Below are 17,138 nucleotides of genomic sequence, written 5' to 3'. Positions count from 1 at the left end.
ATTGCAGAGCTCACAGAGAAGTATAAATCAGGCTTTAGGCTGCTGACTCTGCAACCTGATCCTGGATAAGTGGAAGAGAATGGACGAACGGATTGAATTTCATGTTATTTGGAAATCATCCTGAAACTTTTATTCATTAGGAACATGAATTCTTCCTTCAGCATCTCAGTTTAGACATGAAAGGCTTTTTCCTCAGGGGGATTTTGGTGACAAGACTATTGAGTGGAATAAATAATTTTTTTTCTGTGATGCATCAGACATGTTAACTACATGAAATCCAACATTTTATTCATATGATTCAATTTTTTATGGTTTCTTAATTTGTTTCCATTAATTAGTATAAAATTAGATTTTTCCATAACAGAGAAAATTCATTCACAAATTACAAAGAGCAAAATGTAAGTTACAAGCATGAATATAGGTGTTGCTTCGAGGGATGTGACAAAATATTGTTTGGCGAAAACTTGCGATACAAAATGTGACAAAATGCATCGAGGTAAAAAAAAAAAAAAAAAGGACCACGAAATTAGACTCGGCGGCACTGCTATATGATTTGTGTAGTAGTAGGGCAGGCATACAGTCTATGGTGGCAGGCTGATAGCACCATCTCTGCTGATTAAACAGGGTAAAACTAAATAAAAATAAAAAATAAAAAAAAACATCCGGGGAACGGTGCAGTGCGTCGTGACGTCAAGTCACAGCGCATGTTGTAACATCAACACTGCAGGCTACAGCGAGTAAACAAATATTAGCATTAGCACCAAGCTAGTGCCACCAACTGCCTTGCCCCGAAACAGCAGAACAATGGAGTCAAATGTGGTCGAAATTGAGGATGCTCCTCCTGGATACAGGTCATCTGTCTGGCAGTATTTTGGCTTTCCGGTTAAAAAAGACAACGAAGGCAATAGAGTAACGGAAAAGACCAAGACTGTGTGTAAGCTATGCTATGCTGTCATTCCATACACCACCTCCAACACAACAAACATGACCTTTTATGGTAACCTTCAATGTTACCATAAAAATGTGAAGACGGCCTTCGCGAAAACAAGCCTACCGAAAGGACAGCTGAGCATGAAACAAGCACTGACACCAACTCTACCTCCATCAAGTCCACGTGCAAAACAGATAACCCGCCTCATTGGTGAATTCATAGCGGACTATATGGCTCCATTTAACATAGTTGAGAACAGAAAATTCATCCAAATGTTCAAGGTGCTGGAGTCCAAGTTTAAGATGCCACGCCGAGGACATTTTTCAGAGAAGGTAATCCCAGAAATTTACAATGAAACGAAACAAAGGGTGAGTGTCTAAAAAATGCCGACTGTGTCGCTCTGACCACCGACGGCTGGACCTCGCGTGCAACACAGAGTTATGTCACCATCACGGCTCAAGTCATCAACGAAAAATGGGAGAGTAAAAGCTTTGTGTTGCAAACTCGTGAGCTAAGTGAAAGTCATACTGGTGTTAACATAGCTCAAGTGTTGAGAAATTCACTGAGTGAGTGGGAGCTAACAAGGCCACACACAACCATTGCTTGTGTCACAGACAACCAGTGTTGGGAGTAATGCGTTATAAAAGTAACTAATTACTGTAATGCATTGCTTTTTGCTGTAATGTGGTAATGTAAGGCATTACAGGGGAAAAAATGGTAATATTTTACTCGGTACTATTTTCAGAAACACTCGTTACAATGCGTTACTTTTTTTTGTTAAAAATGTTTTTAAAATCCACTTGAAATGTTCAAATAAACTGAGCTTCTGCTACTAGCAACGAAGTATCAGCCAAACACCACTTCCGGTATGTCATCAGATTCATTCGCCAAATCGACGGAGGAGAAACATCCGCCCGCGCAAAATTATTGCACTTCCGGCACTAGTACTACAACAACAGAGCTGAGATGAGCGAGCAAGGAGAAGCCGAAGCTGGTCTACCACCGCCGTCGTCAGATAGCACATTCTGTAGATGGGCATTCGCGCATTATTTTACGTTTGTAAAAGATAAAGATATGAAAAACATCACAGTTAAATGCACGTTATGTGCTAAACCCAAAGAGCTGTCCACTTCTCGAAACAGCACTAGCAATTTAACTAAACATTTACAGAGGTGCCATAGCCACGTGAAGTTAGCAAGAAGCAAGCCAGAAGAGGAGGACAGTGGCGGCTCAACCTCAAAGCAGCCAAAGTTGACGTTCTCCCGCTCTGAGATGCAACTTCAGCCTCAAGATGTTAGGAGACTCGTTGCAGAGTATGTTGTTGAAGATATGCTGCCGCTTTCAACTGTGGAATCGCCAGCTTTTCGAAAACTTGTCAGCAAAATCCCTGTCGCCGATGATAAGGTAAGGGACTGCCTCAACAGTTTGCATAGTTATAGCCATCAGAACAGAATGTATGAAACAGTGTGTTTAATACATTTAAAATATAGAGCTATTGACTTTTCTAGTCTATCTGTTTGAAAAATTATTTTACAGTTTCTACTTGAGGATTTGCGTGATTTAAGGGCAGCTGATAAATAGTTCCTAGGCGAGTTTCTTCACGCACGCTGAGCGCCGACCGGAAGAAGTACAATCTTTGCACAATCTTTAAAAATAAAAATAAAATTCTGCTAATTCTGATCAATGCCTCTCAGAGAAGATCATAGCTGTGGCTGTTATTGTGGAGCTTTTAGAGACCCTGAACAGAGCATTGCGTCTCTCACACTGAGCAGGCGTGCAGCGTCAAAAATGTAAACAAACACTTATGCTTTACTTTTCCCCTGGACAATTGATGTAAAGATTTCATCCTACAGCAAAAAATACAGTGCAGAAGAAGCTTGTTAAAGTGCGTCAAAACAGTGGATTTAGAGATTTAAAGAAGAAATTCCGGGAAGAGTGAGGTGAGTTTTTCAAGCTCATGCAGAAATAAAAACACGGAGCATCAACATTCAAACACTCTTCTGTATGAAAGTGACACTCAAAGCTGAGCAATAAGCTGTAAAAATAAAAGCACAATGAATTGTCTTAGTGTTTGAAATGTGCTTTATAAATAAAGCTGCCTTGCCTAAAATAATTAGACATCATGCTAGATCAGAAGCATGTGATGACACCTGGTTCTGCTCAATATAGAAGCCACTTCAGATATTAAATAAATATAATATACCAAAAATTTATCGAACCGAATATGATTTTAGCGTATCGTTACACCCCTATTTTCTACGTTTACCACGAGAAACCTGTCCTGTCATGATATCCTTTATGTCTGAAAATGTTGAAAACTGTCCAATTGTATTTTGAGACCGGTTTTTCTTAAAGCTAATGAGTTTATACAATGCCTGCTACTTTCTAGGTGCCCACCATCCATGACTAAAAGGCAGGTGAGACATGTCGTGGCATGTTTAATCATGCTTAGAAAGTAGTTAATTGTAAAAGTTTACTAGCTTTCCCTTAAAACAACGAAAGCTGGTTTGATGAGGGGTTTACATTGTAAGGTCCTTTAGCTAATGTCACAATGATATTTTAAACCTAACAATTCATTAAAATATAATAAATAAATAAATAATAAATATTATTTGACCTTTGAATTTGATATGTGGCTATTTTTTTAATATATTTTCAGCATGCACTTCCAAGCAGGAAAACCTTCTCAAAAGACTTGGATAAGGCATACACAGTCATGGCAAGGGAGCTCAAAAAGACCATTGAAGAACAGAACCATGTGTCCACCACCGCTGATCTTTGGAGTGCAAATAACAGAAGCTACCTTGGGGTCACAGTGCACTGGATCGACAAAGAAAGTTTGAAACGGAGGAGGGCGGCGATAGCTTGCAGACGATTCAGAGGTCGCCATACTTATGACAAAATTGCTACAGAGCTTGAAGACATTTTCTCAGAATATGGCCTTACTCATGATAAAATCACAGCATGTGTGACTGATAACGGTAGCAACTTTGTGAAGGCATTTAAGGAGTATCAGCATGTTGAGTCTGAAGAGGAGGAGGAAGAAGTGGATGAGGACATTTGTGAAGAGGAAGCACACTTTACAGACCTTCACAGTGTGCTTGCTAGCACTGATGATGACGATGAACATGTTGGGTTATGTGTACTGCCTCCCCACCAGAGATGTGCAGCCCATACTTTGAATCTAGTTGCAAATAATGAGGTGGAAAAATGGCTTGCAACCAATCCAGAATCAAGAACTGTCTACCGTAGTGCTACAGCTAAATGTTCTGCGCTGTGGACAAAGTCCAGCCGCTCCACAGTTGCAGCTGAGTGCGTTGAAGAGGTGTCTGACAAAAAGTTGATTGTCCCCACAGTGACACGGTGGAACTCATTTTATGATGCCTATGCAAGAATCACAGAAATGCCTCTCAGTGACATTAATGATCTCTGCAAAAAGTTTCAGATTAAATGTATGAACGACAGGGAATACCAGTTAATTAAGGAATACTGTGCCATTATGAAGCCATTTTCTGTTGCACTGGACATCCTACAGGGAGAGGAAACTTGTTTTTATGGCATGCTTCAACCAACACTAGAGGTTATTATGGCTAAAACCTTGGCGGTGAAAAATGCCTTATCACCAATGACCACTGGGCTGCCTGAGATTATTGTGGGAGCAATCAAATCTAGATTTGCTTCAGTGATTGATTCTAAGGATGCCCTACTGGCTTCTGTCTCATTGCCCATGTTTAAGTTGCGCTGGGTAAAAGAAGAGAACAAAAGAGACCACATCACTCTCCTTCTTACAGCTGAGTGTCGCACACTAACAACAGAGGAATCTGCAGCCCCGATGCCCGGTCCTTCTCAATCTGCTGCTTTTGCCCCAAGTGAGCAGGACTTTTTCTCCTTTGATGACCAGGGAAGTGTCTCAGCTGATGCACTCATGTCAGTGGAAACAGAGGTAACATCTTACTTGAATTCTGCTCCTGTGATGGAAAGTCTTCATCATTTTCCAAGAATTAAAGAAATCGCACTCCGCTACAATGCACCAACACCATCCAGCGCACCAGTAGAAAGACTTTTTAGTCTTGGCAGTCTTGTGCTCACCCCAAAACGCAACCGCCTTAGTGATGGGCGTTTTCAGCGCCTACTTCTGATGCGCTTTAACAGATATTTCAGTCAAGGTTAACTGTCCCTCAACCTGACACACACACACACACACACACACACACACACACACACACACACACACACACACACAATATGTCAGGTTTCCAGGCCGTGTTTGAACATTTGCTGCCTCAGTTTGGTAGTAACAGTTAATTTACTTTTGTCCTGTATAACTGAGGTATTTTTTTCTGGTCACGGTTCCGGCTAAAGTTGTTTCTTTCAAGACCAATAGGCCTAAGCACTTTAAAATAATTGCAAACACTTTAATTTTGTTATTTCTAATTGTTTCAAAATATGACTGGATAGCCTTGTGTAGCTAATGGTCATTGTGCTTTAAAAGGCTTGCATTTTATTTCTTTGTTCACAGGCCATTTTTATTGAAGGCCACAATTTGCATTAATATGTTATGTTCATAATCTTCTCAAAGTGTGTCATATTCCTTTGGGCTAATATGTTCTTTATAAAACAAACTGTGCATAATACTGTAAACTTAGTAATAAATGCATATAAAGGTTAATTTTGTATTCTGTCATCATTGTGGCTGTTTTATCTTACTTTCTTTTTTTTATCTTTATTCTAGCTCAGATACCACACTGCCTTTCACCGGAAGTTATGAGCTAAGTGAGCGTCACTTAAAATAATATTGTTTTTTAAATGAGGATAACGTAAAGTAATGCTATAGTAATGTAATGCCTTACATTTTAAAAACAGTAATATTGTAATGTAACATATTACTTAAAACAGGCAGTAACAAGTAATAATTACTATATTACAGTTTTGAAGTAACTTGCCCAACACTGCAGACAACGCAAGCAACATGGACATTGCTGTGAGAGAGAGCGGTCTCCACCCTCACATCAAGTGCTTGGTGCATGTTGTGAATCTGGCCAATAAGAGAGGCTTGGCTGTATCCCGCGTTGTGCGCCTTCTTGGTCGTGTGCGAAGAATAACTACATTTTTTCACAAGAGCACCACGGCCACCGCAGTCCTGACCAACAACCAAACCCAGTTGGGACTACCTCGGCATAAACTCATCACCGATGTCCAGACCAGGTGGAACAGCACGTACGACATGCTGGCGCGCTACCTGGAGCAGCAAGCAGCTGTCTCAGCAGCGTTGAGCTGCCCAGAAATCCGAAGGAATGCGAGAGAAATCGACACTCTGGATCACATTGATATATCAGATGTAGAAGACATAGTGAAACTGCTTAAGCCACTGAAGACAGCCACAACTGTTGTCTGCGATGAAAAAGAGCCCACTGTTTCACTGATAATGCCACTGAAGTACATGATCGAGCAAAGCATGTCACCAAACGAAAATGACACACAGACCATCTCCAACATGAAAAGCGCCATCTTACTCGACATCTCCGACCGATACACCAGGGACTGTAATGACATGCTGCAGCAGTGCACAGCGCTTGACCCACGATTCAGAATCCTGTCCCATCTGAATGATGAACAACGTGAGTCCATCTATGCCCGAATATTTTAAAAAGCTTCAGCATTTGTAGCGCAACCAGGTAGGCTAACTTTTATAGAAATTTTTTTTGAGGTTTCCTGCTGCATGTGTGTAACTCTGTATGTATGTGCAGGCCAGAGTCTGAAAACTTATTTCTCATGTTTTTTCATTAGTCGATCAGAGAGAGAGAGTGAATGAGAGTGAAAGACAGAAATGTTTAACTAGTTTTTCTATTTTATTTATTTTCAGACCAGTTACACTGATGAAAGAACCACTAGGGCCAGTGCTTCAACATCAGGGGCAACAGCAGAACAGGCCAGAGTCATGGTTGAGGCAGCACAGGGAGCAGAGCCAGGAAGAGCCAGTAGAGGGAGAAAGGCAGATGCAGGATGCGACACAGCCTCCCCCACCAAAGAAGACAGCTTTGGAAGATCTCCTTGGGAGCTCCTACACTACTGTTGAGACAGTGCAGACCAGCAGAGGGATTGAAATGGAGATACTCCCCTACAGGAGTGGGATTCCCATCCCACTCAACAGACGTCCACTTGAGTGGTGGAAAGTTAATGCTTATGCTTACCCCACACTTGCCCCCCTTGCCAAAGCCTACCTTTGCATTCCTGCTACATCAGTGCCCAGTGAGCGTGTCTTTTCCACGGCAGGAGACATTGTGTCTGCTCAAAGATCACTGATTACACCAGAACATGTTGATATGTTAGTTTTTTTGAAGAAGAACCAGTCCTGAGATAAGTTAACCAAGGGTTAAAGCAGCACTAAGGGTGTTCCTGTTTGTGTTTGGCCTGTTAGGCCTTGTGTTTCCCTGTGTGCAACAGGAAAAAAAATAAACAAGTTATTATACAGTAATATCTTTTCCTTTATTTTTTTCTTATTTGATATCGTATCATGACGTATCGTTTCGTGACTCAGACATATCAAGGTGCATCGTATCGTGAGTTTCAGTAGATCGTCCCATTCCTAGTACGCTTTCCTTAAATTAAGAATATTTCATCATTGTTGCTAAAGTGATTTGAAAGTTTATTTATTTAAACAAACAATTGAAATTAAGAAAATGTTTCTGAATTGTGGTTCAATATGTGGCAAGGTGGAGAAACGAGGGCCCGGGCGGGATTTGATCCGCAGACTCCCAGGTGAGAGTCGCGCGCGCTAACCAGTCAGCCACAGGGACATCCCACTGGCCAAGTAGCCAGGGCGCATGATTAATCGGGACAATGTGACAGGACGCTCACACTGCCACAAATATAATAATTTGTTTTTATTATTCTTTAATTATTTACAAATATTTGCCAGTTTTGAGTTATTTGAGTGACCATTATTGATTTTGTTTTTCTTTAATGAAAAATTACCCAAAAATTTATTATCACCTTTATTTATGACTAATTCCTTGTCATGTTTTTCTTTACTATAACCCACTTTGAGTGCGGTAGGTATTTATAGGTAATTATCATCTAAGAATATTTTATAAACAATTTTTATAGATAGCTATTATTTTTAATTGGCTATGGTTAATATTTAAAGGCTACATAAATTTATATTGTCATTTCTGATTAACTCATTCACTGCCATTGACGACTAAAGTCGTCATTTTAGATCCGACCGTTCACTGCCAATGACGACTTAAGTCGTCATTTGCATTTTTTTACTGTTTGAGCATTGGAACGAGCCCCCGCGCTGAGAGAACAATCATCTCAGCCCTGAAGCCGATCTTCATCCGCATACGTCACAGATCACATGATCAGGAAGCAGACCATCCATGTGTTTGGAGATCGTTTTGGGCCGTTCCTGTAAAAAAAGTGAGGCGCGAACCGGAGAAGCGTCTGCCGATCACAATTCGACAACGGATTATGAAAGAACGGATAACGCTCGAAACACACGGCTTCTTCCTGATGTAAGAGGTGAGTCTCCTCTTTGTTTAGGTTGTTTTGGCATCGACATCATGCTAGCGCGCAACGTTCTGTGACTCTTAAAAAAACAGTAAAAACAGTGAGAAACGCTGGCAGCGAAGGCTGTTAGTGATCAGGAAACGGCTGGCAGTGAATGAGTTAAAGGCCCCATGTGTGAAATCCATTGAAATGATAATGAAAAAATGTGACTCTTTAACGCCATGCAGTTTAGAGAAAGTATTGCAGCTACGGTGGCCCACTCATGAGTTTGACTGTATAATCAGTTTCCAAGCCTAACCCACACAAAGCTTAAAACAAGCTACGACCTCTTTAAAAAATATTTATAATTTTGACTGTTTTATCAACCTACCAGTTCTGAAGGAAGAAAGCTAGTTCTGTTCTTGAAGCTGTCACGATTCACACACGGAGGAGGGGTGACGTCAGCCGGGAGGTCAGGTGTTGTGAGAAATTGTGTTCCCCTGAAATATTCTGTCCACCCATGTCGGAAGATCACACTTCAGGCTATTTTCACAACATTTGTTATAAACTTTTACGGGAAAATTATGTAATGTAATGTAATAATGTTATGCTTGTGATTTTTTATCTACATTTCTTCCTAAAAACAATAAAAAAGATACAATAAAAACATTCTTGTTCACTCTTTTGCGGGAAGCTTATTTATCATTTTTGAAAGTTGTGTAAAAGGATGTAATCTCACTCAGTTCAACCATCTTTTATTTGCGGTAGTTTAGTCCTCATAATGGACAATAAGTTCTGTGAATTTGGAAATATTTGCTCTTGACTGCCTAAGGGAAACAGAATATTTCAGGGGAACATAATTTCCCACAACACCCGTTTCACGTGGATCACGGTGTGCTCGGTGTAAACAAGCTGGCTGCCGCTAAAATCTATGGAGCGATCACTGGCTGCTCGTTAGCCACGGCTGGTGAGGGAGGGCTGGTGAGCCGGGGACACGCTGTGAAGGTCAAGTAAACGATGTTGACTTATCCACCAGCTAATCGTGGCTCACGGCTGGCATGGTGGAGATGGACGTCACGAGCTACTAGTTAGCCATGGCTAGAGCCGGGGGAGACGCTGTGTATGCTGTGCGTAAACTCCCACGGATTACCAGCAAAAGGAGACCCAAGTCTAAAGGTAATGTTTGAGAAGAAACCGTCTGAGTCGGACCGTCTCTGTAACATGTGGAGAACTACGTCACAGTTAGTAAAGTGTTGTGGAGATAAAGTAAACAACTCTGATTTAGCCACTGGCTGGCGGACGAGTGCTGGAGTGTGATGGGCGAGACGGCAGGCTGCAGGAAGACAGGAGACTAGAGTAGAAGGACTTTGGAACGAACACGTTGGGACCGGATCGGGCGTTCTGGTACTGACACGTTGGGACCAGATTGGGAGTTCTGGTACTGACACGTTAGGACTGGATCGGGAGTTTAGAAACTAGGAAAAGACGAATGAACAACTTGCGGTGAGTTTGGGAGTCAGAGACACTAATCGGAGGCTGGCGTCCAGCTAATAGCGGGCGGGGATCTGAACATATGCAGCTTCCTTGTGTTGGACATGATGACAAACTGACTAATTTTATGTGTCTTTTGATTTAATTGCTATTTATTCAAACTAACAAGTACAGCAACGGTGTAGCTATTCTTTTCTAATTTCTTAGTTGAATTAGCAGACTCCATGCTTCCATGGCGCACTGCTGCCCTCTGCTGGTTCTTTCAAGTTACAGTCATAGTCCAAACGCCTAACCCCAAAATTCCACTACTTCCGCTCCGCTCCGCCCCCGCCTTCCGCAGCCGCTCGCTTCCGAACTCAATTTTTACTGGTACCCGCTCTACAACGGCTCCGCTCCGGTGCGGAGACCTGATGTGCGCAAACAGGCATGCGCGGGATTTTCGAGATCTTGCGATACAGTCCGAGCAATAAACGCGGAAGTTAGATCCAAACACCCGTTGTGTGGGAGAAGCATCGAAATGAACTCTTTAATCTGCCCATCATTTGTGTTGAGAGATCAGCAGTGTTTGGATCAACAAAGTGTGACTACTTTGATAGTGGTAACTGTATTTATGGCTAATTTTTGTGCATTTAAAGTTTAGCCGCCATTGATAGTTGTTAAAAGTTGTTAAACCTGTGCATATGAAACAAAAAACGCTTTTTGTTTATCGATTTATTGTGAAAAACGGAAGTTGTGCTTGCTCCCTTTCCTGTTGGGCGGTTGCGATTTCTGTCCAATGAGTGCGTTTACATGCAGCCAGTAACCCTTTTAAAACCCGAATATTCACAATAACCCGGTTCCGCAGGTCCATGTAAACACCGCCAAAAACCCGGATATGCTCATAACCGGGTTTTTAAAAACTACACCTGGGGTAACCCTTTTCTAACCCGAATGCTTGGTCGTGTAAACGCATATCGGGATATCCCCATCAAAGCGTGTGTTCTGCGCATGCTCTGTTCGCAAGGAATCTTGGTCTTTTGAGTAGCGAGACATCTTGTATGCGCTAGAACACCGGAAGTAAACAACAAGTTGGGAGCAACATGGTGAGTCGCGGCACAGCACCACACTTTTGGAGTGACGAGGAAACTAAAGCGCAAACAAACGCGGTCGCTATGTCTTCCGAACTGGGAAATATGTTGTTGTTTTCACGGATACTGGAACAAGAAGAACCGGAAATGATGCATATTGCGTCTGGACATAGTCCATACGTCCTGACGCTACCCCAACGTCCGCATTTAAATCGGGTTATGCAAGTTAGGGGTAACTCTTTCTATTTATGCTTGTAAACGGGTTATTCTGATCAACTCAGAAACCCGAATACCGACCTTAACCCGATCATAACCTGGATATTGGCTGCATGTAAACGTAGTCAATGACTGCGGAGGTGCTCCGGCGTCTGGTGTTCTGAGAAAACGTCCTACTTTGGCAAAACGTCCTACCAGTAGGATAATTTTACGGTGTTTTACATGACACAAACCCTAACCCTAACCATAACCCTAACCCAAAAAATCAAGTATCAACGTCAATAAAAAGTACTAATACTTACTACTTATCTATTTTCCTGCAAATATGACAGCGGAGTAGCATTCCCTTTTTGTGTTGTGCGCATGCGCGCACATGCTCAGTAACAATGGGTAGGACGGTTTTCGGGGTAGGAGAAATTCCCAGAACACTGGCAAAAATATAATCGATCCTATTTTTGCCGGATGGCGGAACGGCGGGCGGCGCACTGCGCCACACGGCCGCAGTAGTGGAACAGCTCTGATTGACTACAACGGGAACGATTTTGCTGCGGAGTTCGTGCCGGAGCGGAGCGGAGGTAGTGGAATTTTGGGGTAAGTGGAGCTCATATGCCCCTCAACAGCTACTGAATTTTAAAATGGTGGATGACCATGGAGTGTCAACCACTGTTTATGTATTTAAAAATGTTAAATTTCAAGTTGAGAGGAATATTTAGAATTGATGTTGGTGAGAAATATTAGTGAAAAAGGAGAAGTTTGTGAACTGGAAACACAGGATTTGATAGTAAACTGGATAGTACACAATTAGATGTACACAACGTAAAAAGTTGCAAAAATAAACTATAATGTTTCAACAAGCTTCATATGGAAAATAAACAACAGGAAATCAAACGTTTCTTGTCTGAGATTTCAATCTTTGAGACTGAATGGGATTTGAGACAATTATCCTATTAGGAGGCAGTAAGAATGGATCACCTGCGTGCATTAGGTCAAGTAAATCCTAGACAGCCCTTGTGGCACCAAAGATCAGTGCGTTTGTCTTGAACGATGGATTCCGGCCACAGTGCGTAATAAAGGGGAAGAAAAGCGATATAAAGTGTTTCTGGGTGCAATGCAGATTGGGGTAATTAAAAATGGCGTAGTCTCGATGTAGCGCGTGAACGTGGGAGTAAAAGGTAAATTAATCTTGCGGGGTGGGTGGAGGTGGGGTGTAGACTTTTTAGGACCCCCGCCTCTTTGCGACGTCGCATTCCACAGATTCCCACACTCCCAGCTCACCTGCCTTTGACTTCACTTCCCTGCACCTTTTCAAGGACATGCACAGAGACGAGTGAGTTTGAGAGAAAACTGACACCAGAACAGCTTATTTGCGCCATCCTGCCAAGTTTATCCTAATTGCAACTGTGTCAGAAAAGCAGCGCGTGAGTATCCAGAAGGTGAGCGTTGTCCGCGATGAAATGGCCACAAGCGGAAGATTAGTGAAGAATTAGCTTATTCCCTGCTGTGAAGAAGCTTTAAAAAGCTTTGTATTTAGACACGCACACTCACGCAAAAAACAAACCACTTTTTTTGTCTCCCAGGATGAATTCAACACTTCTGAGTTCAAGCAGCAGCAGCCCCATCCCTCCTCATGCGCCTCGCGCAGATGTGCTTTCTTTTCTCCTCCCAGCATTTCTCATTCCGCAGTTGAACAAGCGACGAAAAGCTTTTTTTAAATAAAACCTCCACATACCTGAGGAGGACTGTTGTTGCGCTGGCTGAGCTTCCGCTCGGACCTACATGGGAACCAGGAACATCATCTGGAAAGTCCAGTCGCTTACTTCCATGCTTGTGGAAGAACGAAACTCGTGTCCATAGTCGAAAGAAGACAGCCCCTTCCCTGCTTCCACCAGCAGTCCCAGGCAAAGCGAGCGTGCATGACGTCAGTGGGACTCTATGGAGGTGTATGGAGTTATATTTGTGCCAGAAAGTCAAGCGGGCACACTGGTATTTTTAAAACGTTTTACATTTATAATCTACATAATCACAACTGTAGTTTTCTTATAACAATAAAAAATGTTATCTTTGATGTCATTATTACTATAATTACTAGCATTACTGTAGATGTAAAGATCTTGGGGTGCAGGAGCAATATGTAAGACGAATCCTGCAGTGAAATAATCATAATAAAACAGTAAAACGTCTCAGTCATGTTGAAAAGATTACATTGAAACAGCTCTTATTCTCAGCAGGCTGGGGGGCTGTCGGAGGGACGCAGTTACTGTTTGCAGTTTGTGAGGTTGCCAAGTCTGCGCCGAGCTAACGTTGCAGTGCCAAAATTTGTAATTTGACACCAGCAGGCAAAAAAATCCATAGTTGTTCAAATAACTGAAGCCAGTAAACTGGAGTTATTTCTTGTACTCCTAAGAAGCCAAAGCATCCTTTTTGTTTTACTCCAATATCGTGTGAAGCAAGCTAGAGGCTAACATTGAACAAATAATGCTAACAGTGAATTAGAAGCAAATAGTTGGCTCTAGAAATATCTCAAGCTACTTTTTCAATTACCAAAATCTCAATATTACAATTGTGTGCTAAGTGAAGAATGATTAAATTATGGTGTTTTACTTCCTTTAATCAGTTGTTCAAAACCATAATAGCAAGCTAACAGCAACATGGCAAACAATCACACTTCTTCTATTGATGCAGACATATTAGCATAATAAGTGTAGTAAGTGCTCCCTACCATAAAATACCCAAGAGTGCTAACACCAGATTTAACAATATATTTATCTACCATCAACTTACTGTGTATGACCTGTCTTTGCTTGTCATCTAGAATCTTCTGGTGCTCATCCGTAACTGGCAACACCATGAAACTCATGGAATGGCAGTGAGAAAATTGCAGTAACTATATTTGATCACAGGATGTCATTCATGCATATTGCATCTTTAGTTTGTAAATTGTACATATGAGGTTGTTTGTTGTGTGAGGCTATGGATGGGAATGAGTTAGCGCTGGCTTCTTTCCACTCCCTTTGGGCAAAGACGTTTTCCGTTTCTTTAGTATATTTTTCAAACTTTGTTTATTATTTTTAACATTTGCTGTCTTATGTTCAAATAAATGTTTAAATAAATAAAAACACTTGCATCAATCAAAAATTAATTTGGTGATCCTTCAAAATGTTTTTTTAGATCTTCAGAAGACAAAAATATACAAAAAGAATGAGTATACTTGTATATAATCAAAGCCTAAACTGAATCTTCATTCCTAAAGCAGCAAAGTGCACGAAGAATGATCTAAAAATATTAAGTTCCTCATACTAATTCTAAAGAAAACATTGTTTTAAGATGAGATAGTGTAACCTCAAATTGCTACTTGTTTTAAGATGAGATAGTGTAACCTCAAATTGCTACGTGTTAGTTGATTAGTTAAATTCAATGAAAAAAATCAGTCCACCTTATTTTTAATTTCTGCACATAATAGGATATTTTGGCATTAAAATGTAATTGAACATGTGATTTATAAAATAAAATGTTCATTTAGAAGTACATTTAATGCACCTAATTAACTCCTATTATCTACTTCCAACCTTTGAAATTTAAATAATGAATTTTCATTTCTACTGGTAGGGATAACACTGTAGGGAATAAGATTATGACTGTGAGAAATTTCATTATTTGTCAGAAAAAAATGTGATTTAATTAGGCATTACAATGCCTTGCCATACAGTGTCCCAACTTCAACAAGTGAACAGTCAAAGATTTAGTGAGAAGAGCTATACACAGGTTGAACACACGTTTTCCACCTCAGATTAATATTGTGCTCGTGTGTCACTTGCGCTGAACTTTTTTTTCTTTGGCACAAATATAACTCTATATGGATGACTCCTGACTGGCTGTGGTGAAAGTTTGGGGCGTTTCCAGACCTCCACATGCAGTCAAATGAACCAATAACAGAAGAGAATGCAGTTGCCGTGGTTACCAATTTTGTAAACCTACACTACAGTAGTGGACAAGCTGCAAGCTAGCACGTTAGGTGGGTATTTTCTTTCTGCTGAAACCAGTATTCATTGTTGGATTAAAGCCTGCTTAAAACTCGGCATGTTTCCATTTGTTTAACTTAAAGTAGGAATAGGAAAATGATTATTTCTCAGGTATTTTGTAGAATTTAAAACATGTTTTATCTCATATAGCAGTTTACCTATGAGAGCATAATTTTCTTCCAAACAAGAAGCACAAGTTAATACTTCTAAAGAATAACATGTCAAAGTTATGATGTTTTTTTCCTAAACATCCTAGTTTGATGATAGATGTCTTACAAAAATGAGTGGAAGGAGTCTACCAGCTTTCAACACAAGATACAAAGCAGAAGATGCTGGTAAGTAAATAAAACATTTGTGCAAGGTTTTATTAACTTTTCCAACTGAGTTTTTTCACTTTTCCTTTGAGTTTCAAGTAGAAGCTTTAAAGGTCTCTTAGAATGAAAACCACATTTACCTTGTTGTTGAGTTTGGGTGGCTGGGGATGTCAAAAGTGCAATGAATGTACCAGGTGTTTGTGGCATCCATGACCTGCTTCCCTGTGCAAATTAGTAATATTGTAATGGCCATGGAGAAACAGAAGTGGAAGGAGAAGGCTGGATCACTCAGGTCAACGTAAAAATATTTAATTGGTGTAAATAAATGAACAAAGGTTTTGACATTGCTGTCTTCGTTAGAGTTACAGCTTAAATGTTGTAAAAAGTTTATAAACAGGTGTTTGCAGGCTAATTAGACAGAAAACACACTAGTAAGATGCTCAATGGTTATGAAGTTGGGGGTTGGAGAAGGAGGAGGAATCGGTGTCTGTCCGATAAACACAAGTCAGACATGATCCAGTCCGTTCTCATCAGTCTGAAGTAAATGTTAATTCCTCCAAAACAGTGAGCCAATATTTATCTAACAATCCTAAAAGCCAGATTCAGCAATATTTAAACAGTGATAAAAATTTACGATATTTATGTATTATAAAATACATGAAAACGATGTAAACAATAAAATGTACCACCAAATTAGAGGAAACAAGACAACCTTAATTCTTCATTCACCTCTGAAGCTTCAGTGGTGTTCAAAGTGTGACTCCAACAAGCCTCTCTGCGCAAGAGAAGATTAATAAAGTTGCCACGTCTGGGAGGTGGGGAGCTTTTCCTGATTTCTCTAAACCCCAGTGAGGCAGCAGAGCCCTGATTTGTGTAATGTCGCGTCATGGCGTAGGTCAAGTTACCTGTGCTCATGACCGTTTTATGCCCAGAGATTCTGGTTTTTAATGTTCTTTTTGTTTGGCCCACACATGTCAAACCAAATGGGCATTTCAGCATGTAAATCACGTGTGTTGCTGCAGTTAATGGGTGACTTTATGGAATAGTTTTACCCGTGTGTGGATGTGTAAAGAATTTGGCATCTGATGCTTTGGAACATTGAGCACAGTGACCAAAGCGGCAAAAGCCGATGAGTAGATGGTAACTAGGTGTTGACCAGCGGTGGTTGTTTTGCATCAGAGTGAACCAATCTATCTTTCGGAGAACACGCGCGTCTAAATGTGATCAGCGGAGGATTCGAACGGATGGATTTTAAGATTGGATCACTTTGCAGCACCCACAGATGTTTCAGAGAACGACTGATTTTATCTTCCTGCTAATGATGAATATTTGTTGGAGAACACGTGGATCCTATCTTGGTTATTTTTTGGGGTTAGTAATAATATGTTGCGCTTTTTTGTAAACTCTTGAGGTTACTGAGAGGCTTTATCCTCTTTGTTTGAATCTTTCAAGACATCTCAGCAGCTCTGAATTCAACGTCAGAGCTACAATTCTGCCGCTCTCTGAGAAATTTTCCAGTTGGAATGTTGCGGATGAGGTAGCGAGGATGGTTGCTGTCCGCTCTCGATAAAGTGTTCCTGCTGAGGGGTTTGCGATACATTGTGGTTTC

At 40.9% G+C, this 17,138-nt stretch overlaps 2 protein-coding genes across 2 annotated transcripts in view; one reads left to right on the top strand and one right to left on the bottom strand.

Annotated features, from left to right (window-relative positions):
- The window catches only part of LOC107390081 (plakophilin-4), a 120,475-nt gene extending 107,209 nt beyond the window's left edge, over positions 1 to 13,266 (bottom strand). The window contains exon 1 of the mRNA XM_015966609.3: positions 12,926 to 13,266. The gene's annotated coding sequence lies outside the window, so the exon portion shown is untranslated. The remainder of the gene's footprint in view (positions 1 to 12,925) is intronic.
- Positions 13,267 to 14,892: 1,626 nt separating this feature from the next.
- LOC107390083 (coiled-coil domain-containing protein 148) overlaps positions 14,893 to 17,138 on the top strand; it is a 38,363-nt gene continuing 36,117 nt past the window's right edge. Inside the window, exons 1-2 of the mRNA XM_015966613.3 lie at positions 14,893 to 15,208; positions 15,472 to 15,550. Coding sequence (XP_015822099.1) covers positions 15,496 to 15,550 — 55 coding nt within the window. The 5' untranslated portion in view covers positions 14,893 to 15,208; positions 15,472 to 15,495. The remainder of the gene's footprint in view (positions 15,209 to 15,471; positions 15,551 to 17,138) is intronic.

The sequence above is a fragment of the Nothobranchius furzeri genome, chromosome 14, assembly GCF_043380555.1.
Source record: "Nothobranchius furzeri strain GRZ-AD chromosome 14, NfurGRZ-RIMD1, whole genome shotgun sequence".
NCBI lineage: Eukaryota > Metazoa > Chordata > Actinopteri > Cyprinodontiformes > Nothobranchiidae > Nothobranchius > Nothobranchius furzeri.
The sequence above is the reverse complement of the archived record's forward strand: the minus strand, read 5'-3'. Positions and strand labels throughout refer to the sequence as shown.